Source organism: Gigantopelta aegis, chromosome 12 (assembly GCF_016097555.1).
Source record: "Gigantopelta aegis isolate Gae_Host chromosome 12, Gae_host_genome, whole genome shotgun sequence".
Classification (NCBI taxonomy): Eukaryota; Metazoa; Mollusca; class Gastropoda; order Neomphalida; family Peltospiridae; genus Gigantopelta; species Gigantopelta aegis.
Window position 1 is genome coordinate 21,476,176 of NC_054710.1, and position 27,431 is coordinate 21,503,606.

The window sequence follows — 27,431 nt, forward strand, 5'->3', positions numbered from 1 at the left end:
CATTCATTAATTCATTATTATATTTACCATTGTTTGACACCCAATAGAGCCGGTGTACTTTCTGTGCTGGGGTGATGTGAAAACATTCATTAATTCATTATTATATTTACCATTGTTTGACACCCAATAGAGCCGGTGTACTTTCTGTGCTGGGGTGATGTGAAAACATTCATTAATTCATTATTTCTTTACCATTGTTTGACACCCAATAGAGCCGGTGTACTTTCTGTGCTGGGGTGATGTGAAAACATTCATTAATTCATTATTTCCACCCATCCCAACCAGAGTACTGTAAATGAAACATCAAATTTACTATCCTGTCTATGGGAGAAAGTGCAGATAAAACATTAACTGATATAGGAAATGAAGGAAATGTTTTATTTAACGACGCACTCAACACATTTTATTTGCAGTTATATGGCATCGAACATATGGTTAAGGACCACACAGATATTGAGAGAGCTACATGGGCTACTCTTTTTCGATTAGCAGCAAGGGATCTTTTATATGCACCATCCCACATACAGGATAGCACATACCATAGCATTTGATATACCAGTCGTGGTGCACTGGCTGGAACGTGAAATGGCCCAATAGGCGCACTGACAGGGATCGATCCTACACCGACCGTGCATCAAACGAACACTTTACCACTGGGCTACGTCCCGCCCTGTAATTGATATAGGTGTTTGGTTGTAATGCTTAAATATGAATAAATGTTGGTATCAAATTCGGGCAAAAGCCAGCCTGCCCCTCTCCTCCACAATAATGGAAGCCTATGTCGAGCCCTGATGTTATACAACTTATATTTCCAATTGGGTCCATCAAAAACAAAGAAGGAAGGAAGGAAAGAAAGAAGTCTTTTATTTAACGACGCACTCAACACATTTTATTTACGGTTATATGGCGTCAGACATATGGTTAAGGACCACACAGATTTTTTTAGAGGAAACCCGCTGTCGCCACATAGGCTACTCTTTTACGACAGGCAGCAAGGGATCTTTTATTTGCGCTTCCCACAGGCAGGATAGCACAAACCATGGCCTTTGTTGAACCAGTTATGGATCACTGGTCGGTGCAAGTGGTTTACACCTACCCATTGAGCCTTGCGGAGCACTCACTCAGGGTTTGGAGTCGGTATCTGGATTAAAAATTCCATGCCTCGACTGGGATCCGAACCCAGTACCTACCAGCCTGTAGACCGATGGCCTGCCACGACGCCACCGAGGCCGGTAGGAAGGAAGGAAGAAAGAAAGAAAATTTCACTAGAATAATAATAGAACAGACATACCACAACGGTCTCCAGACCTATATTTTGGACAAGTACATGTGCAAATTTTTTCGTGAAGAATGCCATGATCACACTTTAAGTTGCATATATCTGTAAAATATAACACATTACACAAACCAGAAATCAAGTACAACTAACATAATGCAAAATAATTTCCAGAATTTTCTGATATTTTCATTTTTAAGCATTTGACCACCCTTTTGCAAACATTAATTTGAAACATGTAAAAACACCATTATCATAATAAATAAACAGTGTAATAATACCATGTTTGACACATATTTGCAAAATAACAACAACCAAAAAGATACATGTACATAACAATACTGCTTTTTTATTTATTGGAAAGTTATGAACTGAATAGTAAAAACAAATCAATTCACATACATGTGTATGTGGCAGACTTTTAAAAAAATGTACATATGAGCACCATGATTAACAATAACATATAACTTATAAAATAGAAAATGGTGTTCAGTGACTGTGGCTGACTTAGCAATACACATATGATATTGGGTTACCTGAAAAGCATTAAAGTAAAAATATATTTATAAATAAATATCACTATTATTACTTCAAAAATTAGTTTTTGTTTATGTTGTTATAATATTCCAAGTAAGTTAAATGGTAACATCCCCTAATATAATTAATATTATATAATATTCTGTAATCATGTTGGTAAAAAGAAAAAGATCAAGTAGCAGACTTTCTGCCAAAAAAATAATTTGAGGGTATGTAATAAAAAGAAAACAGACCATAATTGTGCCCCATCTAGGTGTGGTTATGGCTTTGAAATCTTTTGGAATTGGACACCACATTTCATGTACTTTGGCAAATTTTAAATAGCATTTCTCTTACTATAATCTTTCTAAAAATTATAATTTACATAAGAATCGGAATCCCAATATTCTATTTTTAAAAACAAACTCATAAAAGAAAACAAATGGAATTTGAAGAAAAGAGGAACATCATTTACTTAAGAATGAGAATCCCAATTTTTTTTTTAGAAACAAACATATAAAAGAAAATCAATTGAATTGTGATCTTAGATTTGTATGAAAATCATACATATGAACCATACATTTTATTTTTTAATAATAATATAAAAAACACACCATTATGCCTGCTTTAAATACCTGAATATGAACCAGTAGCATCAAATGCTACAACAGCTTAAGAAAGAAAATATATTGCTCTACATTAGAATGTGCTTGTGAATAATACTAGAAATATAGTTACTATAATTAATCATTAATACCTGCACCATTCTTGCCAGAATGACAAGTTTGCGAGCCATGCACTACACCTTCCATATCTATTGACTGCAGTTACTTTAGGGCTTTATTTGTTTTCACAGGATTCAACCAATCTTGTCCCTACAACCTGTGAACCGTAACCGCCTTAACAAGGCCAAAAACATGGACTTTAAACTCGTTCAAAATTTTATGTCAAAATTACTTCTTTTTTGTTCTATATTATTAAATAGTCAGATCCTCTCTTCTTTCTCTCAATTAATTTTGGACTGTCCTTCTAGAATGTTCCAAATTAAAAAAATATTCAGTGAATTCCGATTTATTATTGGTTTGTTAACATTGTTTTTTTTTTTTTTAAAGTCTATAAACGTGTTCACTAATTGCTATTCCAAAATTCTGACCATTTCTGCTTCTGACCCAGACCCACACCTAGTCAATGGTGAAATGAGAGATTGTGCCCATGAGAAACGTGCTTGAACCTTAATTGGATATAGGCACGTTACTATATTATGCTATCCTATGTTTGAATGTACATGTGTAGTGTGGCACAAATGTCCCTCCATAACATGCCATTAATATAAATCAATGTGCTCTAGTAGTGTCATTAAACAAAACAAACCCATTTTAATTGTTACATGTATCGCATTTATGATGAATGTTTTGTACAAAGTGTGATTAATTTTTAATTTTTTTTTTTAGGTTCCGTTTGGATTTTGGATGGAATTTAAAACCTTGTACAGAGAACATTCCAAAACCAGAAAGAAAATATGTGAGATAATATAAACAAGGCGAAATAAATTTACACTATTTCTAAAATATGTACAGATCATTATCCAGACATCATTGTTCAACGTTAATGATAGAACAAATATTTCCAGAAATTTCTAAAATATTTTAACGCAGCAAGCTGGTCAAAAGCATGCGAGAGGCTTGTTAAAAGGTTTCAAATATTAGCTTAGGGGAGTGAACGAGCCTGTGGGAAGCTGGTTTAAAGCATGCGAGAGGCTTGTTAAAAGGTTTCAAATATTAGCTTAGGGCAGTGAACGAGCCTGTGGGAAGCTGGTTTAAAGCATGCGAGAGGCTTGTTAAAAGGTTTCAAATATTAGCTTAGGGGAGTGAACGAGCCTGTGGGAAGCTGGTTTAAAGCATGCGAGAGGCTTGTTAAAAGGTTTCAAATATTAGCTTAGGGGAGTGAACGAGCCTGTGGGAAGCTGGTTTAAAGCATGCGAGAGGCTTGTTAAAAGGTTTCAAATATTAGCTTAGGGGAGTGAACGAGCCTGTGGGAAGCTGGTTTAAAGCATGCGAGAGGCTTGTTAAAAGGTTTCAAATATTAGCTTAGGGGAGTGAACGAGCCTGTGGGAAGCTGGTTTAAAGCATGCGAGAGGCTTGTTAAAAGGTTTCAAATATTAGCTTAGGGGAGTGAACGAGCCTGTGGGAAGCTGGTTTAAAGCATGCGAGAGGCTTGTTAAAAGGTTTCAAATATTAGCTTAGGGGAGTGAACGAGCCTGTGGGAAGCTGGTTTAAAGCATGCGAGAGGCTTGTTAAAAGGTTTCAAATATTAGCTTAGGGGAGTGAACGAGCCTGTGGGAAGCTGGTTTAAAGCATGCGAGAGGCTTGTTAAAAGGTTTCAAATATTAGCTTAGGGGAGTGAACGAGCCTGTGGGAAGCTGGTTTAAAGCATGCGAGAGGCTTGTTAAAAGGTTTCAAATATTAGCTTAGGGGAGTGAACGAGCCTGTGGGAAGCTGGTTTAAAGCATGCGAGAGGCTTGTTAAAAGGTTTCAAATATTAGCTTAGGGGAGTGAACGAGCCTGTGGGAAGCTGGTTTAAAGCATGCGAGAGGCTTGTTAAAAGGTTTCAAATATTAGCTTAGGGGAGTGAACGAGCCTGTGGGAAGCTGGTTTAAAGCATGCGAGAGGCTTGTTAAAAGGTTTCAAATATTAGCTTAGGGGAGTGAACGAGCCTGTGGGAAGCTGGTTTAAAGCATGCGAGAGGCTTGTTAAAAGGTTTCAAATATTAGCTTAGGGGAGTGAACGAGCCTGTGGGAAGCTGGTTTAAAGCATGCGAGAGGCTTGTTAAAAGGTTTCAAATATTAGCTTAGGGGAGTGAACGAGCCTGTGGGAAGCTGGTTTAAAGCATGCGAGAGGCTTGTTAAAAGGTTTCAAATATTAGCTTAGGGGAGTGAACGAGCCTGTGGGAAGCTGGTTTAAAGCATGCGAGAGGCTTGTTAAAAGGTTTCAAATATTAGCTTAGGGGAGTGAACGAGCCTGTGGGAAGCTGGTTTAAAGCATGCGAGAGGCTTGTTAAAAGGTTTCAAATATTAGCTTAGGGGAGTGAACGAGCCTGTGGGAAGCTGGTTTAAAGCATGCGAGAGGCTTGTTAAAAGGTTTCAAATATTAGCTTAGGGGAGTGAACGAGCCTGTGGGAAGCTGGTTTAAAGCATGCGAGAGGCTTGTTAAAAGGTTTCAAATATTAGCTTAGGGGAGTGAACGAGCCTGTGGGAAGCTGGTTTAAAGCATGCGAGAGGCTTGTTAAAAGGTTTCAAATATTAGCTTAGGGGAGTGAACGAGCCTGTGGGAAGCTGGTTTAAAGCATGCGAGAGGCTTGTTAAAAGGTTTCAAATATTAGCTTAGGGGAGTGAACGAGCCTGTGGGAAGCTGGTTTAAAGCATGCGAGAGGCTTGTTAAAAGGTTTCAAATATTAGCTTAGGGGAGTGAACGAGCCTGTGGGAAGCTGGTTTAAAGCATGCGAGAGGCTTGTTAAAAGGTTTCAAATATTAGCTTAGGGGAGTGAACGAGCCTGTGGGAAGCTGGTTTAAAGCATGCGAGAGGCTTGTTAAAAGGTTTCAAATATTAGCTTAGGGGAGTGAACGAGCCTGTGGGAAGCTGGTTTAAAGCATGCGAGAGGCTTGTTAAAAGGTTTCAAATATTAGCTTAGGGGAGTGAACGAGCCTGTGGGAAGCTGGTTTAAAGCATGCGAGAGGCTTGTTAAAAGGTTTCAAATATTAGCTTAGGGGAGTGAACGAGCCTGTGGGAAGCTGGTTTAAAGCATGCGAGAGGCTTGTTAAAAGGTTTCAAATATTAGCTTAGGGGAGTGAACGAGCCTGTGGGAAGCTGGTTTAAAGCATGCGAGAGGCTTGTTAAAAGGTTTCAAATATTAGCTTAGGGGAGTGAACGAGCCTGTGGGAAGCTGGTTTAAAGCATGCGAGAGGCTTGTTAAAAGGTTTCAAATATTAGCTTAGGGGAGTGAACGAGCCTGTGGGAAGCTGGTTTAAAGCATGCGAGAGGCTTGTTAAAAGGTTTCAAATATTAGCTTAGGGGAGTGAACGAGCCTGTGGGAAGCTGGTTTAAAGCATGCGAGAGGCTTGTTAAAAGGTTTCAAATATTAGCTTAGGGGAGTGAACGAGCCTGGGGAAGCTGGTTTAAAGCATGCGAGAGGCTTGTTAAAAGGTTTCAAATATTAAATATTGCTTAGGGGAGTGAACGAGCCTGTGGGAAGCTGGTTTAAAGCATGCGAGAGGCTTGTTAAAAGGTTTCAAATATTAGCTTAGGGGAGTGAGCGAGCCTGTGGGAAGCTGGTTTAAAGCATGCGAGAGGCTTGTTAAAAGGTTTCAAATATTAGCTTAGGGGAGTGAACCTGTGGGAAGCTGGTTTAAAGCATGCGAGAGGCTTGTTAAAAGGTTTCAAATATTAGCTTAGGGGAGTGAACGAGCCTGTAAGCTGGTTTAAAGCATGCGAGAGGCTTGTTAAAAGGTTTCAAATATTAGCTTAGGGGAGTGAACGAGCCTGTGGGAAGCTGGTTTAAAGCATGCGAGAGGCTTGTTAAAAGGTTTCAAATATTAGCTTAGGTGAGTGAACGAGCCTGTGGGAAGCTGGTTTAAAGCATGCGAGAGGCTTGTTAAAAGGTTTCAAATATTAGCTTAGGTGAGTGAACGAGCCTGTGGGAAGCTGGTTTAAAGCATGCGAGAGGCTTGTTAAAAGGTTTCAAATATTAGCTTAGGGGAGTGAACGAGCCTGTGGGAAGCTGGTTTAAAGCATGCGAGAGGCTTGTTAAAAGGTTTCAAATATTAGCTTAGGGGAGTGAACGAGCCTGTGGGAAGCTGGTTTAAAGCATGCGAGAGGCTTGTTAAAAGGTTTCAAATATTAGCTTAGGGGAGTGAACGAGCCTGGGGGAAGCTGGTTTAAAGCATGCGAGAGGCTTGTTAAAAGGTTTCAAATATTAGCTTAGGGGAGTGAACGAGCCTGTGGGAAGCTGGTTTAAAGCATGCGAGAGGCTTGTTAAAAGGTTTCAAATATTAGCTTAGGGGAGTGAACGAGCCTGTGGGAAGCTGGTTTAAAGCATGCGAGAGGCTTGTTAAAAGGTTTCAAATATTAGCTTAGGGGAGTGAACGAGCCTGGGGGAAGCTGGTTTAAAGCTTGTAGTAAGCTAGTCGCAATCTTATAGCAAACTAGTCGCAAGGATGCAAAAATGATGCCAAATACTAGCTAAACGTGAACACGTTTGTAGGAAGCTGGTCGCAAGCTTGTGGGAATATTGTCACAAGCTTAGGAGAAGCTTGCAACTAGATAGCCACAAGGCTTTGAAAAGGTTTCAAATACTAAGTCGAAACGAGTTAGTTATTATTCACATTATATCCTTGTACAACATTGTCACAAGCTAGTTACAAGGTAAATGAAAAAAATAATGTTTTATTTAACGACGCACTCAACACATTTTATTTACAGTTATATGGCGTCAGACATATGGTTAAGGACCATACAGATTTTGAGAGGAAACCCGCTGTCGCCACTTCATGGGCTACTCTTTCCAATTAGCAGCAAGGGATCTTTTATTTGGGCTTCCCACAGGCAGGATAGCAGAAACCATGGCCTTTGTTGAACCAGTTATGGATCACTGGTCAGTGCAAGTGGTTTACACCTACCTATTGATCCTTGCGGAGCACTCACTCAGAGTTTGGAGTCGGTATCTGGATTAAAAATCCCCTGCCTCGACTGGGATATGAACCCAGTACCTACCAGCCTGTTGACCAATGGCCTAACCACGACGCCGGTCAACCTAAATGAAGCTCCTAAATATGTATTTGGATAGGTGCTGATCCCTAGCTATCCAGACTTTGAACTTTGTCTTAGACGGTTCTAGGGCCCTGCAGGTATGATAGGAAATTGTTGGGATTATATTCAGCACAGCTGGTGGACATTCGTTTGAAAATGAAGATGTTGGCGCTAAGTCAAAGCACCTTTTATGGCAAACATTAATATAAAGGAGAAAGGAGAACAAGAAAGACAAAATTCTCTAATATATAATTTCATAAAACTAGAATAATAGTTATTTTTAGAATAGACATACCACACTTTTCTCCAATCCAGTGTTTTTGACAGCGACATGTGCAACCAACTTCGACAATGGCTTCATTTTGACAGTCTATGCCGCATATTTCTGCCAAATATAACACAATCTCCAGAAACCAGAAACATATAGCTTTATTATATATTTTTCATATTATTTGATAATATTCATTGCTAAATAAAATAACCAAACATAGCCACAACTATCTTGACATGACACTGCACTATTTCTGTTCATAATACGTACCGGCATCCATTTTTCTTGTAGTGGTAATTATGTTCACCTAGTAAAGGAAAGTCGATTGTTGTATGGTGCTCGGGAGATGCAGTCCTTTAATATCACTGATCCTTATGCCACTGATTTTGTAATCTGAATAGCTGTACATGCAATGCTTTAAGATGAAGATCAAAAGATGGTTTTGACTAAAAGAGATAGTCATCAATATGCCAAGCCCGCCCACTAATTAATAAAATGGAAAGCACTCATTTAGCTGGTTACTGGTAAAAGAAAACATATTATACACATTATGCTTCATAGCAGAAAGCATTATTAGACTGTTAGACTGACATGGGTACAAAGCTCCTGGGAAATATTATAAGTTTTGGAGTTGTTCTTCATTTTGACGTTTTAGTTCCATGGTAACATAGCAAATATTGACAATGTAAATTCCCACATAGCAAAAGGCACTACTAGACCACTGGATTAATATGTGTACGAAGTTTTATGAAGTTATCTTGAACGCTTTCAGAGTTGCACATGCTAAGGAAACACTGAATTTGGTCTTTCGATAATTCGAAACCCAGGTACCAGGTCAGTGTAATAGTGCAACAACTCCAGTACTCAGCAGAAAGCTTTATCACGTACTAAAGGAGCACACTAGTGAGATTTGTCAAAAGTTAACATTTGAGTGGCAAAAATTAAATTTCATCTCACACTGACTTTTAGAGTGTAAATTTAACGGTCAAACAGTGCTCATTTTAACATCCTCCACAAATTGCTTTGCAGGTCATAAAAATGATCATACAGAATGTAAACTGTGTATTTTGAGTGATAAATGATCATACAGAATGTAAACTGTGTATTTTGAGTGATAAATGATCATACAGAATGTAAACTGTGTATTTTGAGTGATAAATGATCATACAGAATGTAAACTGTGTATTTTGAGTGATAAATGATCATACAGAATGTAAACTGTGTATTTTGAGTGATAAATGCCTTTTGTCCCCAGCTAACTTTCAGCCTTGATGTCATGCAATTTACATTTTCAGTCAATTCCAAAAAACAACAGACTAAATTTCCAGGTATTTGTTGAAATAAAATTGTTTAGAAACCAGAAGAGGAAGGAAAACAAGAAGTAATGTTACATTTTAATTACTGTTATATTTGTTTAAAGACCACACAGAAAAAAAATCAACAAAGTCAGATACGGAAAACAAAGACAGATGAAAGAAAGAAAAAACTCAACGTCTTCATTTTGTCTGTATAATAGTTATTGCTAGAACACACATACCACACTGTTTTCCAGTCCAGTATGGAGGACACAAACATGAGCAATCCCCTGTTCTGACCGAACCACCATTAAGACAGTGAGTTATTAAGCATTTTTCTGCAAAATATAAAACAGTACAGAATCTGAATGACAAAACTGCATTCCGATAAAAATTATAGATCTGCACAAAGCAGAGTTAAAAGGACGTTAGGTAAAGTTGTGATTGCTTCTATGATCCACTATCAGATGGTCGTCCTTGGGAGGACTGCATTCCCTTAGGAGTTATGTAACAGAATGTTTCACCCCTCTCACACCGCCACAAAATCATTACAAAATTAGTTATATTTCAATATAATTTTCTATTATTCTTTGTATTTTTTATTATAACATTCATTCATAAATTACCTCATTATAACATTCATTCATAAATCAAATATCCAATCTTAGCTACAACTGTCATAAGAATACACTACACTAATATTATTCATAATACCTGCAAGCATGTTTTTTGTATTGTAAAGTATGTTGACCGATTAAAAAAAGCTGACTGTTGAGTCAACCTGGGAGGCAGTTCTCCTGTAGATGGATCATTTGATAATCATAAATGGAAGCCACTATACGTTGTTAAAAGATGCTTGGGACTGTCTTTGACAGATAGGACATTGACTACATTAACTAATTTGTCATTTGGATAAAAAGGACAAACTGCAAACCAAGTTACCAATTGCTGTAAAATTACTTCTAAGTGAAGTACTTGCCATTTGCTTGGAGTGTTCGAAAATAAAATCAACAAATACATATACTGGAAACATCTGTGGGCTTCATACTTTGCACACGGGTTTCCTTCAAGTAACATAAATCTCTATTTTACAATATCAAGTCAGACAAAACAGTAATTGATGATCAAATCTATAAATATAAACTTCTGTGTTTAGAACTGTGTTTATAAAAATGGGATACTGAACACATGTATTGGAAACTACATTCGTGAATGGCTGAGAACCCGATCACATCACACCACTATGCGAGGCATTGTGTGGAGTTTGAAAACAGGAACACATTATCGCCTCTTCCACACACCAGAAGTTTCAAATAGACCGATAAAAAGAAAGAAATGTTTTATTTAACGATGCACTCAACACATTTTAGTTACGGATATATGGCGTCAGACATATGGTTAAGGACCATACAGATTTTGAGAGGAAACCCGCTGTCGCCACTACATGGGCTACTCTTTCTGATTAGCAGCAAGGGATCTTTTATTTGTGCTTCCCACAGGCAAGATAGCACAAACCATGGCCTTTGTTGAACCAGTTATGGATCACTGGTCGGTGCAAGTGATTTACACCTACCCATTGAGCCTTGCGGAGCACTCTCTCAGGGTTTGGAGTCGGTATCTGGCTTCAAAATCCCATGCCTCGACTGGGATCCGAACCCAGTACCTACCAGCCTGTAGACCGATTGCCTAACCACGATGCCACCGAGGCCGGTAAATAGACAGATAAAGTCAGTTAACCAAAGCTGCCCAAGGTATTCCGAATGCATGAATGAATGAATGAATGTTTAACATCACAGGATGAAAACTTTATGGGCTATTGGGTGTCAAACAAAGGTAAATATACTGATAGGAATAAATAATGCAATTGGTATTTCACTGAATATTTCCTTATAGAAATGTCATATTACATATATTAAGCATGTGGACAAAAGAAATATTGGTAACAACTGAATGTCAAAGTGGATTTTGTTCAGTTCAGAAAAAAAGGAATAAAATGTCTTTAAATAATAAAAAAACCCATAAGTTCGTGTTTATTTAAACAAAACATTATGCATATGCACTCGTCTGGCTTTAAAAGTAACCATTTTTTATTTTCCTGTTTTGTTTTAAAATGCCATGATAAGTAATTTTGAAAACAAAATGCTGGTTTATTGCAAAAAAAGCAAGTTGTGTTTTTTGTTTGTTTCAAACACATTTTATTCCATTTTTGTTCTGATTTCAACAATATCTTGTTTCATTTATGGTTGTTACCTATCTCTCATTTGTCTGCATGCTTAATGTGTATGATATAATCTCTTTATAAGATATACTATCCATGAAATACCTATTGTGTTATTTATGCCACTCAGTATTTGAATGAAATGATGATCAAATCAATATTACAACTAAAAAAAGTAGTAAAGAGCTGTGCAAACATATACACATCACAGATAAGCAGATTTAAAATTTCAGATAAAATTTAGTATTCCGTAAGAGTTTCAACACGAGTTCAAGATGAATCAATTTTTTTTTTTTTTTTAATCTTTCTTTCTTTTAATCATTTATTATACCATATTTCAGGTGAAAAACTAAAACAATGGGGACTTATGGCAACCCTATGGCTCACAAGATCTGGTAAGTATTCGAGAGTCTATCTATGAACGTATAGCCGATGATTAATAAATCAATGTAGTGTCGTTAAACAAAACAAACTCTCTGATCTATGAACGTGTTTTTATAAAAAGTATTTGGCTGAAACAGTCTTCCTGTAGTTCTTAGTTTCTATGAAGTGCCGTTTGTTTACATCGGAGTTTTTAAACTTTTTAAATTTATGCTACCACATATATATTTTATAATTTACTTCAGATGATTGCACTCCACCAAAATGAAGCACCGTCAAGGTACACTAACATCATTTACACCAATGTAAAGGAGCTTTCTTCAAAATAAATTAATGTCAAGTAGGTATGATTGATACAAGCACGACACAAGACAATTGCATCATTCCTGAACCACCTATGGAAACCATCGTAACACATCGAAATATTCCAATTGTAATTAATATCTGATTTTCTACTTCATGCTAAGCATGTGTTTGCATTTTGCATTAAAAAAGAAGTAATAATAAAAAAAAAAAAAATAAATAAAATCAAACAAACAAAAAACATGAAAACACGTTTAGCAATTTACGATGATAATATAATTATATTCACCTGTTAAATGTTCACTTTTAATTTGATTGGTTGGTGAAAACGTGTTTGCAGTCTCTTTTCATAGTGATCTTATTTATCAATGTGGTAATACTTTTTAATTCTGTGAAATTGAAAGCGAAGTGGATTTGTCTTTTTTCCATAATTACTGATTGGATCCTTTGTTCTAACCATTAAAGCATACACGTAGGTCTGAATTATGGGTATTAAGAACAGGTGCTTTCAGGAGAATTAGTGATATTTTCTCCATATCCCACCCACCAAAATATAATAAAATTTTAATGATGAGACCACATATAACAAATACTGAATATTTCTCTCACTGCATCATGAAAGCAGTTTTGAATAAAATAAACCAACAAAGGTTGGTGTTTAAAATGCATTCATTCGAGTATATTCCTATTGGTACTTAATATGTTGTCTGATGAGTAAGAATACTAAGTTGGCTACTGATTTCTTTTTATTTACTAGCCAAATGATGAGTAAATGTAAAGTGCATGTTTGCTCCCTGTCTTTATTTTTCTTTGATATATGTTACCCTCAGAGAAGCATGTGCATCACAAAGTTCTGTAACTTTGCATGCCGAACCCTCCGTTGGTGGGGCATAAAAAGCCAAATAAGCAGTGATTCAAACAGACCACATAACGACACTGTAGGTAATGCAATAATGCCAAGATTGACGTCAGCTCAATGCAATAATGCTATTGGGAGATTTCAAGCAGGCGCAACTCAACAAACTGTGGCAAGGCACTTTGGCGTCTCCAGATAGACCATCTCTGCTTTATGGGCATGATACAACACCACTCAAAGTGTTAATGACAGGCCAAGGTCATGTCGTCCCAGAGTAACCACCCCGTCTCAAGATCGATACATCTGTGTGTGTCATCTTCAGCATCAGCAACAACCACAGCGACACAAATCCCTGGACTACACAGAATTTCTGACCAGACAGTTCATAATCGGCTGAGGGAGGCAGGAATTTCTCCCAGACGACCAGTGCGAAGTAACGTTTTGACCCCACGTCACTTAGTGGAGCGTCTACAGTGGTGCCAGCAGAGGGCGAGATGGACACGTGCCAGGTGGAGGACTGTTTTGTTCTTAAATGAGACTTGTTTGCTCCTGTCACGTGCTGATGGACGCACATGTGTCTATAGATGTCGAGGGGAACGTTATGTTTCAAACTGCGTGCAACAACTCAGCTGTCTTGGTGGTAACAGTGTCAGGGTGTGGGCAGGAATCCATCATGGTGGTAGGACGGCTCTTGTGCAGGTGCCAGGTGCACTGACGGGCATCAGATATCAAGACGATCCTGCAGCATCATGTCCATTCTACACATGAACATCAACGGTGGAATGTTTCAGCATGACAATGCCAGACCACATGTTGCATGTGTTAGTCAGGAGTTTCTGCAGTGCCACAATGTCCAGACATTACCAAATAGAACATCTATGTGATGCACTGGATCAATATGTGCGCTGGAGAAATCCATCACCCCAGACACTTCCACAACTTCTTAGGCACTGCAGCATGAGTGGCAGAACATTCCACAACGTGTTGTGCAACGTTTGATTGCTTCCATGCGTCGCCATTGTCAAGCTGTCATCAGGACTCATGGTGGTCATAACCGATACTAACATTTTGCCCACCCCTATGTCACATATATGCCTGTGTACGTTTCAGGTGGTATATATATATATATATATATATATATATATGTATGTATGTATGTATGTATATGTAAATATCAAATATTAAGCAGTGATTTTTCTTGTATGTCTGTTTATTTTTTAACCAGCAAGTTTCAAAATTAATGTTGTGGAATGTGAAGTAATCTGTGTTTACCATCTTAATCTGGAAGTACATGCTAGAAACGTGTACTGATGCAGAATTACTCTCACGTTATGTCAATTTTAACAAAGCATTTTCTTTCTTTCTTCTCTGTACAATATCTAATTTAAGGTCGACATAGTTGAAACTCATTTCGTAATCTCGATTGTTGTACAATGCCTAAAGATGAAAATCAAAACCTGGTGGTGAAAATGATTATACGGAATACAAACTGTACTTTTTCAGGCAATAGCCTCTTGCGCCCTGACAATTTCGAGCCTCATTCCATGCTACTTACATTTCCAGTCGGGTCCCATCAAAACATACTATCTAGGTATATGTTTACAAAAAATTATAATAAAAAAATAATAGAGAAAGGAAAATAAGGAAGAAGAAAGAAAGACAAAATACTCAAGTACAATTTCTCTGAATTCTGTGAATTTTTGAAAATTAGAATAATAGTTATTCCAGAACACACATACCACACTTATCTCCAGTCCAGGACTTTTGACAATCACAAGTGCAAGTGTCTGATTGAAGCTTGCCATCATTAGCACATTGTAACATACACCTTTCTGCAAAATATAAAACAGCTCAGAAACCACCAAAATCATAACCATATAGTTATATTTTAATATTATCTTCTATTGCTCTTTGTACTAACTGATCATAATACAGTGGAATTAGAAAATGTATTGATTAATAACTAGTCATCAGAAATAAATTAACAAACAAGGAGACAAGTTTATTGTAAGTCTTTATTTTCTTTTAACAATGAAATTAAATAAAATTAGAAGTATTAATTTCTACATATATGTAAATACCTGTCACAGTTGGACAAACAAGGAGTGGGATGTGGAGGTAGATAGCAAAATCAGTTGAAAGATAGGAGCTGCTGCCAGATGGGAAGAAATGAGATGGAAGTCCAGCAGTATAGAGCAGATAACCTGGAAATTTAGTTCCCACAAAGTGTTTTTGATGTTCTTATATCTTTGGAGGGTGCTGATTAAGAATATGGATGATGCCACCCTGGCACCATTGAGTGTTTTGCGTAATATGCAAATTAAGGTGGCCATTACCAAAATTTCATTTCCGTGTCCTAATTCACTTATTATACAAGATAAACGAACAAATGTGGTGTCTATACACCTATGTTTTCAGGGTCTCTGATTCAGATTAGGTCATTGCCGAAATGATCCAATAATTTGCATATGCATAATTATGCAAATGAGGGGCAGTCATTAACAAAAATGCCTTTATACCAAAATCAATTTTATGGTAGAAGATATAAGTAGACAAAGTATACTTATACCAAGGTTATCAGGGCTCTAGAGTCAGATTGTGCCATTGCCATTTGACAAAGTGGTCCCAAGATTTGCATATGTTTAATTATGCAAATGAGCACTGTCATAACTGAAAATTGCACGTATGCCTAAACTAAGAAAATTGCACCAGTTATTGGAATTGTCATTATTTGTAACTATGTGCCTGCCTAGCTTATTGGGGTCAGTATTTTGAATCAGGTCAGTGCTAAAGTGGCACCATAAGCAAAATTAGGCAGATTCTACAAAACAAGGATTGCTATTTTTGGAAATGCATTATTTAGACTATCCGCTGTGATACTGACCCTGTATATCTTCAACACATTGAACAGTTAATCCATGTTTCACATTTAGTCCATCATCAAGTCAATATTTTCATCATCATCATCTTCTTCTGTTTCTGTTCCTTTCTGCGTATTGTATGGATTTTGGCATTGTGTTCCTCCACGACAGGTACAGAAGAATGTGCATGGTAAGTGCCCTGATCCACACCCACATCTCAGAGAACTACACGGTTCATCAGTGGCACAGCCACAGCGAAGCAACTCTAGGACTTCAGGTGGCGCAAGGGCAACATCTGATGGAAGTGTTTTAGGAGTAAGAGTTTTTGTGGTTTCATCACATAACCATCCGTATTTTGTGGGGTCAAATGATGGGGGATCTGGTTCAGGGGCGGACTTCCATGCTGCTACTTGAATATGTGTGCGGAGAACGTTTTCCCTGAATGCCTCATTGGTTGGCGGTTTTGGTGCTGCAGTTATGTTTTTCTTTCCCATTTGTTTAGACCACATTTCCACTCGATTTTTCTGATAGATCACCTTTCATTTTACTGTCATAGCATGCATCAATGAACTCTGTTGCTTCCACTACAGCATCCTCCAATGACGAATCAAGGTTTCCTAAATGATTAAAAGTGAACCCTTCTTTCAGCTTTTTTTTACAACAGTTCCTTTTCCGATTCCGTGTAGCTTTGCTACAGTGTCACAGCCAGTGAGACCATGTGCAACCAAAAGATGTGGCACTATGTTTATACTGTTCTTCACAGATGCTTGTATATCAACTAAGGCCCTCTCAGAACTTGTACCTTCCACTGTTATATTACAGCTCAGATCCTGTTGAGTGCAAAAATGCATTAGAAGAACAAAAACGTCAGTGTCATCACTGATGACTTTGATGCTCCTCATGCCATTGTTGGCTAAGTTTAACACCTGGTACACCATTGTGACATCTGCTTCCTCATGGGTTGTTCCGAGATCATCTCGTTTCCTCTGATGTCCACTGAACAGTTCAACTGGAATTGGTTCGCGACCTGATATAATGAACCTCTGCTTTGTTGGTTCGCCATTAGCCAGTGCTTTTTCTATCAACTGCTCACAGATAATGTCTATCAGCGGAATCTTGTTTTCAGTGACTGTCAATACTACCTTTTGTGGTGGTAAAGGACTTGACAGATTCAGCCAATGTCGACGGCTCGCATATTTTCCCGCTCTAGCTCTGCGTGTCACACTTTTTATGCTATAGTCATAGTACCTGTCAAAGGTGAGGTAGACATCTGAAAGTGCTGCCTTACCCATGACATACCCAAGGAAGTTGTTGACGTAATCTTTTACTGTCCCTTTCTCCGGCCATTGGAGAGTCCACAAAATTGCGCACCCATCAATGACTGTAGCATCTACTTTCTCTGTTAAACGAGCAGAGACACCGGCTTGTAGTTTTTTCTTTAAGTCTGACTTGGTTGTTGCAATTCGCATTTCTTCATTTTCCTTGAACATGGAAGTAGGTACAGGAGCCAGTTCATGCTTCAGCACTTTTGTTACAGGTGAGCCAGTTCATAGCTTCGGGAATATATTAGCACGTCATATATATATTTGTCTCTGTTAAACGTTTGTAAAGTCTACTGGTTACGTTCGCATTTCTTCACCTGAACTGCAGTAGGTACATAGCCACTCATGGGTTAATCTAACTGCTGCAGTCATAGCACTAGATTGACGTCATATATATATTTGTCTCCTACTCGCACAGATTTTTTGGAAACTTCCAGTGTTACGACTTGCTTAGGAATTGGTGTATTGAAACCGGCAGGCCAGGTTTTTTCAAACAATGCCAACTGGGCATTCCCTATTTCCACAGACTTATCGACATTGACAGAGGGTGGGGCAATTCTACCGGTGACGATGTTAATTATTTCTTCTGGGTGGTCAGTAGGATCAAGTGGATCAGTGCACATCTGGAGTTTGCTTCAGAGGTTCTGCCTGTCCTGCTTGTCAGACCTTATTCTGGCTGGCTTTTCCTCTTTGTGTGTCGATACCTCTGCCTGCGTCTGTCTTTGGGTCATGTCCGCGACATCATTTACAACTCTGCAGCAGATATGCATGCTGAGAGCACTGCACTGGTGACTTATTGGAGTTGTGAAGAAAACACCTTTAATCCGCTTCAAGTTATACATCTGCTGTAGATATTCAAGTGTATACTGAAAATTGAAGACTGAAGAGAATAATTTCTGGACTTTCTGGACAGACTATTAGCAAGACTTTTACCATCTGATTATTATTGTTTAAACTTAGTTTCTCTGTAATTACTGACATTGTAATTGTATTTTAACTGTTTACTGTAAATCAATTTATTAAATGTTCAATATCATTTGGTATTATTTGTTGGTTTCACGCTTAAAGGTCATTTGTACCATAACACTCGCCATAGAATCAAATAAAATCAGATCCATTTAATGCGACCAATCATTAAATCAAATACAAAACTGACAAAATATCCGTGCATAAACAAGTTAATTTCACCCACAAAGCATACAGATGCAGACATAGTCATATTGTATCTTTTATCAATTATACAGTAGGATTTGACAATAATAGCATTTTTGGTAATGACGACCTCTCATTTGCATAATTATGCATATGCAAATTGTTGGATCATTTTGGCAATGGCCTAATCTGAATCAGAGACCCTGAAAAGCTAGGTGTAGACACCATATTTATTCATTTATCTTGTATAATAAGTTCGGGCTCAAAGTTCGGGCTCAAAGTTCGGGCTCAAAGATATAAGAACAGCAAAAAAACTTTGTGGGAACTAAATTTCCACGTTCACCCAAAATACAGCATTTCACTGCTGGACTAAGATGGAAGTCAAAGAAAAGGGGGCAGTAGGCTAAAAATAAAATATATATAAAAGTAAAAATAATATAAGAAATAAACTGTAGTTTCCAGGTACCATATTTGTTGCAAAAAATTTTTTTCAAAAAATAAAATAAAAAACGAAACAAATATGAAAGAAACAACAACAAAAATACTGAAATCTTTTTTCTCTCTCTAAATATTGCAGAATTTCAGAAGACTAGAATAATAGTTATTCCTAAAACAGACATACCACACTTATCTCCAGTCCAGTATTTATCACAATCACATGTGCAGTTCCTTTCGCTAAGCCTGCCATTACGTGCACATTGTAGGCTACACATTTCTACAAAATATAAAACAGTACAAAAACAATCAAACTCATAAACTTATAATCATTATATCATTATGTTTTAATACTATCTTCTAGGCTCAAAATCAATTTTGTGGAATGTAAAGTAATCTCCGCTTTTAGCTGTTTAATCTGGAAGTAAACGCTAGAAACTGGAAAACAGGTTTACATGACTGTAAGGTACAACGCTAAGTAAACGCTAGAAACTGGAAAACAGGTTTACATGACTTGTACAGGTACAAACGTTTAATCTGGAAGTAAACGCTAGAAACTGGAAAACAGGTTTACATGACTTGTACAGGTACAAACGTTTAATCTGGAAGTAAACGCTAGAAACTGGAAAACAGGTTTACATGACTTGTACAGGTACAAACGTTTAATCTGGAAGTAAACGCTAGAAACTGGAAAACAGGTTTACATGACTTGTACAGGTACAAACGTTTAATCTGGAAGTAAACGCTAGAAACTGGAAAACAGGTTTACATGACTTGTACAGGTACAAACGTTTACTCTCATTTTATATCAATTTAAACCAATAATCTGAACAGGTGTATAACGCCTTAAGATAAAAATCAAAAGCTTCTTAAAGGGACATACCCTAGTTTCAACCCGTGAAACGTTTAGTTAATCTACAAACCTACAACACATTTGGATAAAGTTACAATTGAGTGAAACATTAGTCTGTGACTTTGAAATGGTGAAATACCCTCTAAAAATAGACTAAAACTCGACTCCATAGCTGTTATTTCTCAGACGCATGTGTGTTTTTAAAAATATGAGAAATGCATTTTGTGATATTAAAAACACAAGGATGATCAAAAACACTTCGAATGTATGGAAATTGATAATCTAAAGAATAAAATCTAGGTAAAGTATGATTTAAATGATCAAAAACGGTTATAATAGTCAAAAATATGCACTAGTGTTCACAAACTAGGGTATGTCCCTTTAAAAAGATGATTATGCACAATGCAAACTGTAGTTTGAGTGCTAATTACCTCTTGCACCCTGCTGATATTGCGAGTCATGCTACTTCATAGTTCCAGTTTGATCCCATCAAACTGTACTCTCGAAGTATTTGTTGAAAACAGAAAAGAAAGGAATACTTGGAAGAAGAACGAAAGAAAACAAAAACTCAATGATAATTTCTTTAAATATTGTAGAATATCAGAGCACTAGAACAAGTCATTCCTAGAACACATACCACACTTATCTCCACTCGTATAATCTCTACAGCAACACGTGCAATCAGTTTTTCGAAGTAACCCACCACGTTCACACTGTAAGGAGCAATCATCTGCAAAATATAACAGTTTAGAAAGCTGCACAACCACAAACATATATTTATATTGATATTATTCTTTGTATTATTTTATTGAAACATTCATTCATAAATTAAATACACAAATGGCGTTACCTTGATACGATACTGAATTACTATTGTTCATAATACTTCCAAGCATTTTGTTTTTGTATTGGTTATTATGTACACAAATTAAAGGAAAGCAGACTATTGTATTGTCCTGGAAATAAACAGGCCTCCTGTAGACCGATCACCTGACAGTGATACATGAGAGGAGTCAAAACCTTGTTAAAATACCCTTGTGCATATATGATGTTGATATATGATTACATTAACTATTTAGTTATTCAGATAAAAAAGGACCACTGCAGAACAAGTCACTACAATTTAAGAAAAAAGTAATTGTCACCTTTCTGTGATCTTCTAAAAAGTTCACTAAGTACATATATCCGAGAAACAAATATCCGACGAATATGGATGGTCAGACATGACCAGCTAATATCGCCACGTTTTTTTCTACACCAGCAAACTGCTGGCGCTACATGAGCATGACATATTTATCATGACAACATCAATACTAATTTACCAACGGGTATACATGTATATAATAATTATGTAAGGAAGTCCATGTATATTGTTTGTGCCCATACAGCCTGAAAAGATGAGTGGCCAATGCGTGAATCCCGTAACGGGGGCCCTCTTAAGAAAATGTTGGTTTATTGTAATCTTCACCACTATCCTGGCACATTTTCTGCTCTGTATTGTTTTTTGAGTTTTTGAAGTTTTTTGAGTTTTTGAACCATACATATAGTTTTGAGGTCTGATATAACATTTACTATTTGGTCTGACTGATAAAACAAATGTAATTTTGCTTCAAGATAATTTACAAACATTGGAAGAGCTACACAGTGATACATCCAGAAGACTGTGTTCTAAAATTAAGGATTTTTCTGTGTCTATATGAACATACATAACACTGTGTGAATTTATTAAACACAATGAAAGTTACTTTTTAAAAGTTGGGGGGAAATATTTAGACCTAATATTTTTTATTGAATAATATATGTATATATGCCTGTATGAAACTACGAATGTGCCATACATCATTAAATAAACTACGAATACTCTTTTTATTTGTGCAGTGTTCAAGTTCATCACATATTATGTTTATTACAATAATTTTGAGGCTTCAATTCCAACAGGTATGTCTTGATGTCAAGACTTAAGATCTGTTTTGTTCTTAGTTTTCACAAATCACTTAAAAACAATATCCACAAGAGAAATCATTTATCTGCCCAAACAATTTCGTCATAATAATCGAAGGAGTAATGGAAAATTACACTGGGTTTTTTTACATGTGCTCATATACATTGTAAGCATTAGCTAAAACTACAAGATAGACTTGCAAACGACATAATACAACTAATTAATTATGATTTGTTTTACCATAACACCAAATAATGCAAAAACTAAATAGTGTAGGTCTGCTAATGTAGACTAGGTCTACTCCATAATTAAGGCATACACAATCCATTTCAAAAGCCAAAGATTTTCAGATAATAATAATAAATAAATAATAAAAAAAAAAAGTGAAGCGAATGTCTGCATCATTGAATAATGTAAAACCAAAATATATATAGGCCTGCTAATGTATCCATCTCCTAAGTAATTATGACATATACAGTGAAACTTCTCTAAACTGGACCCTCAGTAAACAGGAATTCCCTCAACACCGAACTTTTTTCACGGTCCCGCGTTTTACGCAGATTTAACCACTGAAATAACCCCTGAAAACCAGAAACCCCTCTACTCTGAATACCGAACGAATTTCCGGGTCCCGTTTTGTTTATTCAATACAAATTTTACCTCTGAAGACCGAACAATTAAAGTCTCTGAAGGAGCGTCTCCTGTCTCGACCATATCAATTAGTTGTCAAAGTCGCGGTGTTACTAACTATACCAGATGGTATGCGCATGCTCGGTATAGCGTGTCCGGGACGTGTTTGAGCGTTTGTCGAACAATGCTCTAATTAGTCTCTGTTACCTAGATTTCGGTTAAGCCTTGTCATTCAATTAACACCTTTAAGTTTGTAATGGGAATAATCATGTGCACTGTGTTTATTGGGAATATGAGATTATTACCTCTTCCGAACAAATTTATCGCTGGTTATATCTGATTATTTTACACGAGGACCCGACAAAGCAACCATAAATTTAATTCATTGCATTCTCATTGTCTCTGTTCCACTGTTTATTTAGACAAATAAGTCGGCTTCTGTTTCCGATATGTTTAGTAGGTACGTCAATAGCATTTCATTTCCATATCAATTGTCAACATGTCCGAACATCCAGCAAAATGGCATCGTGTAGAGTTGTCACTGGACGATAAAGTTAAAATTATTAACAAATACGAAAGTTTACCCAAACCAACATTACAGTCACTAAGTGATTCATTTGGCATTGGGAAATCGACTGTATCTGACATAATCAAGAAAAGGGACACCTATAAATCACTTTGTTAAGACCGACTGTTAAAAGAAAAACTCAGAACATTTCTTGACGTTTCAATGTGTTACATGTTCCAAATGTATTTGTGTTATTTGTTCACAAAAGCTCAACAATCTACATAAAGAGTTTCCACTTTAATTTGGTTACTGTTGTTTATAAATGTAATTTAACACATGTTTGTACCTTGGTAATATTAATAGTAAAAATAAAAAAATGGTTATCAAGGCTGTTTCTTAAAACCTCAGTAAACCGAACACCCCTCTAAACCGAACATTTTATTCGGTCCCAAGGGTGTCCGGTTTAGAGAAGTTTCACTGTACAATTAATTTCGGTAATGCCGCGATTTCAAAATTAAAAATAATAATCGAACAAAATATAATAATCCCTCAAAGTTGAAGCAAACGTCTGCAATACGTTCTATGCTTTCCTTGTCAAAACAACATATGGTTATATCCTGTTAATACTTTTACTTTTAATTTATTATTATTATTATTAATATTATTATTTTGTAATTCATTGAATGCAATAAGCATGATAAATACTAGGCACAGAAGTTAGGGAGTTATATTGTGTTCATTCCTCAATAGCATCTGTAACAAAATATACCGTAACATTCATAGCTAAAATCGGCTGACAATTAATATCTGTTTTGTTGGCACGCGGAAATTTAGTTCTACCAAGTAACACTGTTTCACTTCACATAACCCTTAAGAACAATAGCTTTGAATGTTGAGTTTGATTAAAATGATTTGTGAGGTTTTTTAAACTATGGATCATGATATTTCCAGCAATTATTAATATAACATTGTTTCAAAGCAATGAATGTAACAATTTTTTTTTTTTTGTGGAAAAGCTTTGTGCAATGGAATGCAACACAAATATTAATAGGTAAAAATGGCATTCATAAACACAACTGCAAATGTGTAACAATGGAAAATAATATATTTCATCTTACAACATTAATACTTAATGTTATTATTTTATTGTTATAAAATACATGTATAAACAAATGAAATATATACAGATATAAGCATTCTTTGTTATGACAAAGGCAGTGTTTGACCTGCACTAAGAGTAAGGTATACTGTCCACTAGGCACTTGTAAAGGTTACTGTTGGTTATGATCTGGAAATGGGACTATAAAAGATAATCCTGACATCCAATAGCCAATAATCAATAATTCAATGTGCTCTAGTGGTGGCATTAAACAAAACAAGCTTCTCCAACAGATAATCAGTTACACCAGTCTGCGTCAGTGCAAGAGGGATGCAATATCCAGTAAAGGATCTCTGAGCGAGTTCTCCGCAAGGCTCAATGGGTAGGTGTAAACCTGTTACACCAGTCTGCGTCAGTGCAAGAGGGATGCAATATCCAGTAAAGGATCTCTGAGTGAGTGCTCCGCAAGGCTCAATGGGTAGGTGTAAACCTGTTACACCAGTCTGCGTCAGTGCAAGAGGGATGCAATATCCAGTAAAGGATCTCTGAGCGAGTGCTCCGCAAGGCTCAATGGGTAGGTGTAAACCTGTTACACCAGTCTGCGTCAGTGCAAGAGGGATGCAATATCCAGTAAAGGATCTCTGAGTGAGTGCTCCGCAAGGCTCAATGGGTAGGTGTAAACCTGTTACACCAGTCTGTGTCAGTGCAAGAGGGATGCAATATCCAGTAAAGGATCTCTGAGTGAGTTCTCCGCAAGGCTCAATGGGTAGGTGTAAACCTGTTACACCAGTCTGCGTCAGTGCAAGAGGGATGCAATATCCAGTAAAGGATCTCTGAGTGAGTGCTCCGCAAGGCTCAATGGGTAGGTGTAAACCTGTTACACCAGTCTGCGTCAGTGCAAGAGGGATGCAATATCCAGTAAAGGATCTCTGAGTGAGTGCTCCGCAAGGCTCAATGGGTAGGTGTAAACCTGTTACACCAGTCTGCGTCAGTGCAAGAGGGATGCAATATCCAGTAAAGGATCTCTGAGTGAGTGCTCCGCAAGGCTCAATGGGTAGGTGTAAACCTGTTACACCAGTCTGCGTCAGTGCAAGAGGGATGCAATATCCAGTAAAGGATCTCTGAGTGAGTGCTCCGCAAGGCTCAATGGGTAGGTGTAAACCTGTTACACCAGTCTGCGTCAGTGCAAGAGGGATGCAATATCCAGTAAAGGATCTCTGAGTGAGTGCTCCGCAAGGCTCAATGGGTAGGTGTAAACCTGTTACACCAGTCTGCGTCAGTGCAAGAGGGATGCAATATCCAGTAAAGGATCTCTGAGTGAGTGCTCCGCAAGGCTCAATGGGTAGGTGTAAACCTGTTACACCAGTCTGCGTCAGTGCAAGAGGGATGCAATATCCAGTAAAGGATCTCTTAGTGAGTGCTCCGCAAGGCTCAATGGGTAGGTGTAAACCTGTTACACCAGTCTGCGTCAGTGCAAGACGGATGCAATATCCAGTAAAGGATCTCTGAGTGAGTGCTCCGCAAGGCTCAATGGGTAGGTGTAAACCTGTTACACCAGTCTGCGTCAGTGCAAGAGGGATGCAATATCCAGTAAAGGATCTCTGAGTGAGTGCTCCGCAAGGCTCAATGGGTAGGTGTAAACCTGTTACACCAGTCTGCGTCAGTGCAAGAGGGATGCAATATCCAGTAAAGGATCTCTGAGTGAGTGCTCCGCAAGGCTCAATGGGTAGGTGTAAACCTGTTACACCAGTCTGCGTCAGTGCAAGAGGGATGCAATATCCAGTAAAGGATCTCTGAGTGAGTGCTCCGCAAGGCTCAATGGGTAGGTGTAAACCTGTTACACCAGTCTGTGTCAGTGCAAGAGGGATGCAATATCCAGTAAAGGATCTCTGAGTGAGTGCTCCGCAAGGCTCAATGGGTAGGTGTAAACCTGTTACACCAGTCTGCGTCAGTGCAAGAGGGATGCAATATCCAGTAAAAGATCTCTGAGTGAGTGCTCCGCAAGGCTCAATGGGTAGGTGTAAACCAGTTGCACCGACCAGTGATCCATAACTGGTTCAAACAAAGGCCATGGTTTGTGCTATTCTGCCTGTGGGAAGCGCAAATAAAAGATCCTTTGCTGCCTGTCGTAAAAGAGTAGCCTATGTGGTGACAGCGGGTTTCCTCTAAAAACAGTGTCAGAATGACCATATGTTTGACGTCCAATAGCCGATGATACGGTAAAAAAAATCAATGTGCTCTAGTGGCGTCATTAAATAAAACAAACTTTACTTTTTACTTTCATAATCCACATTTACCCACTAACAGCTGTGCAGGTATTTCAACAACCTGGGTTTCAGTGATGGTTTGTCATCACCTGTAGTTTGGTCCTTCCTCCCAATTATGATGGAGAATATTATTATATACACTGTATCCATTTCTAAAAATTCTTTGGAAGAATGCAAAACATACCTGGATTGCATGGCTCAACAGTGTTAAAACAATGAGCAGAACATGTGCCATGAAAAATGTTAATATCTTGCCCACAGAGACTCCATACATATACATCATCCAGTTTTGGTTTCTATTTGTCAATATATACAGACATTAATATTTGGGCCAACATTTCTAGCAAATTTGGCAAATTCTTAAGAGCATGACATATTCAAACATTGGACTCTAACCTTCTTGGATTATAGTCATTTAAGAGTATTGTATACCATCCATGCCTTCAATATACCCCTACAACCTTTGCCATGTGATGTGGATAAAAATTCCATCTTGTTTGTAGCTTAAAGAGTTAAAAGAGAAAAACCTTTTAGGTGCCAGCTTGTATACTCAACACAATTAGTTACGGGCCAGTAGATATTTTCGACAATTATCTTTAAATATAGAGTTGAGAAAACATACCGGTAGTTTCCTCTATTGAAAGGTGTCACGGTTGTGCATGTTTTTAATGATTTAAACAACAATTTAGAACAAACAAAATGACAAGTATACCAACATTTAACGGATCCTAGCTTAGTATAGCTTTCATAAATGAAAAAAGCGCACAGAAAACCCCCCACCAAAAATGTGACATTGTTGCATGCATCATGGGTAAGATTTTACTGATGACTATAAAAGCCAAATTTTGTGACTTATCCGACAAACTCTCGTGTAGTCCAGTAAACCTAAATGAAGGTGAAATTAAACATCATATTAGTCCTTGAAAATGTTGACCACACTATTTGATAGTAACCACAAAAATGCCTTTGAACAACAATTGATTAGTATGTGGAATAAATAATTCTACCAAAATTGTGACTCACTTTCATGGTCAGATGTGTTCAGGTTTATTTATAGCAACATGTTCAATAAATGTAGAAAGTCTAAGTGCACTACTCAGAGGTCACACAAAAGTGGAAATAATTCTTCTTTTGGTGTATTATTAAAACTGAATGGAAAAGGTTTAATGATTTTTTTTTTTCCAGGCTTTTTCAGTTGAAAAATAACTAAGAATGAAAGATTGGCTAGTTTGTCATTGGAAAATGATATGACAGAAGTTAAACTTGTTTCAGGAAGTGGAGTCATTATACATTTCATTTATATACATGAATTGTCAGTGAACTATATTTGAAAAATTGTCGAAAATATAACTTATCATGGAACTGACAAACTATAATGAATGAATGAATGTTTAACGATAGCATGACAAACTATAAGTTCTCTAATGTATAATTTCAGAAAATCG

General features: G+C 37.2%; 1 protein-coding gene across 4 annotated transcripts in view; it reads right to left on the reverse strand.

Moving 5' to 3' along the window:
- LOC121385783 (neurogenic locus notch homolog protein 1-like) overlaps positions 1-27,431 on the reverse strand; it is a 135,992-nt gene that overhangs the window by 13,579 nt on the left and 94,982 nt on the right. For 3 of the 4 annotated variants that reach the window (XM_041516565.1, XM_041516564.1, XM_041516567.1), the window contains 6 exons: positions 20,178-20,270; positions 18,875-18,967; positions 14,657-14,749; positions 9,402-9,497; positions 7,889-7,978; positions 1,292-1,381 (listed from right to left, as the gene is read on the reverse strand). In XM_041516565.1, the coding sequence (XP_041372499.1) occupies positions 1,292-1,381; positions 7,889-7,978; positions 9,402-9,497; positions 14,657-14,749; positions 18,875-18,967; positions 20,178-20,270 (555 nt within the window). The remainder of the gene's footprint in view (positions 1-1,291; positions 1,382-7,888; positions 7,979-9,401; positions 9,498-14,656; positions 14,750-18,874; positions 18,968-20,177; positions 20,271-27,431) is intronic. The other variant, XM_041516566.1, reaches the window with a different exon arrangement.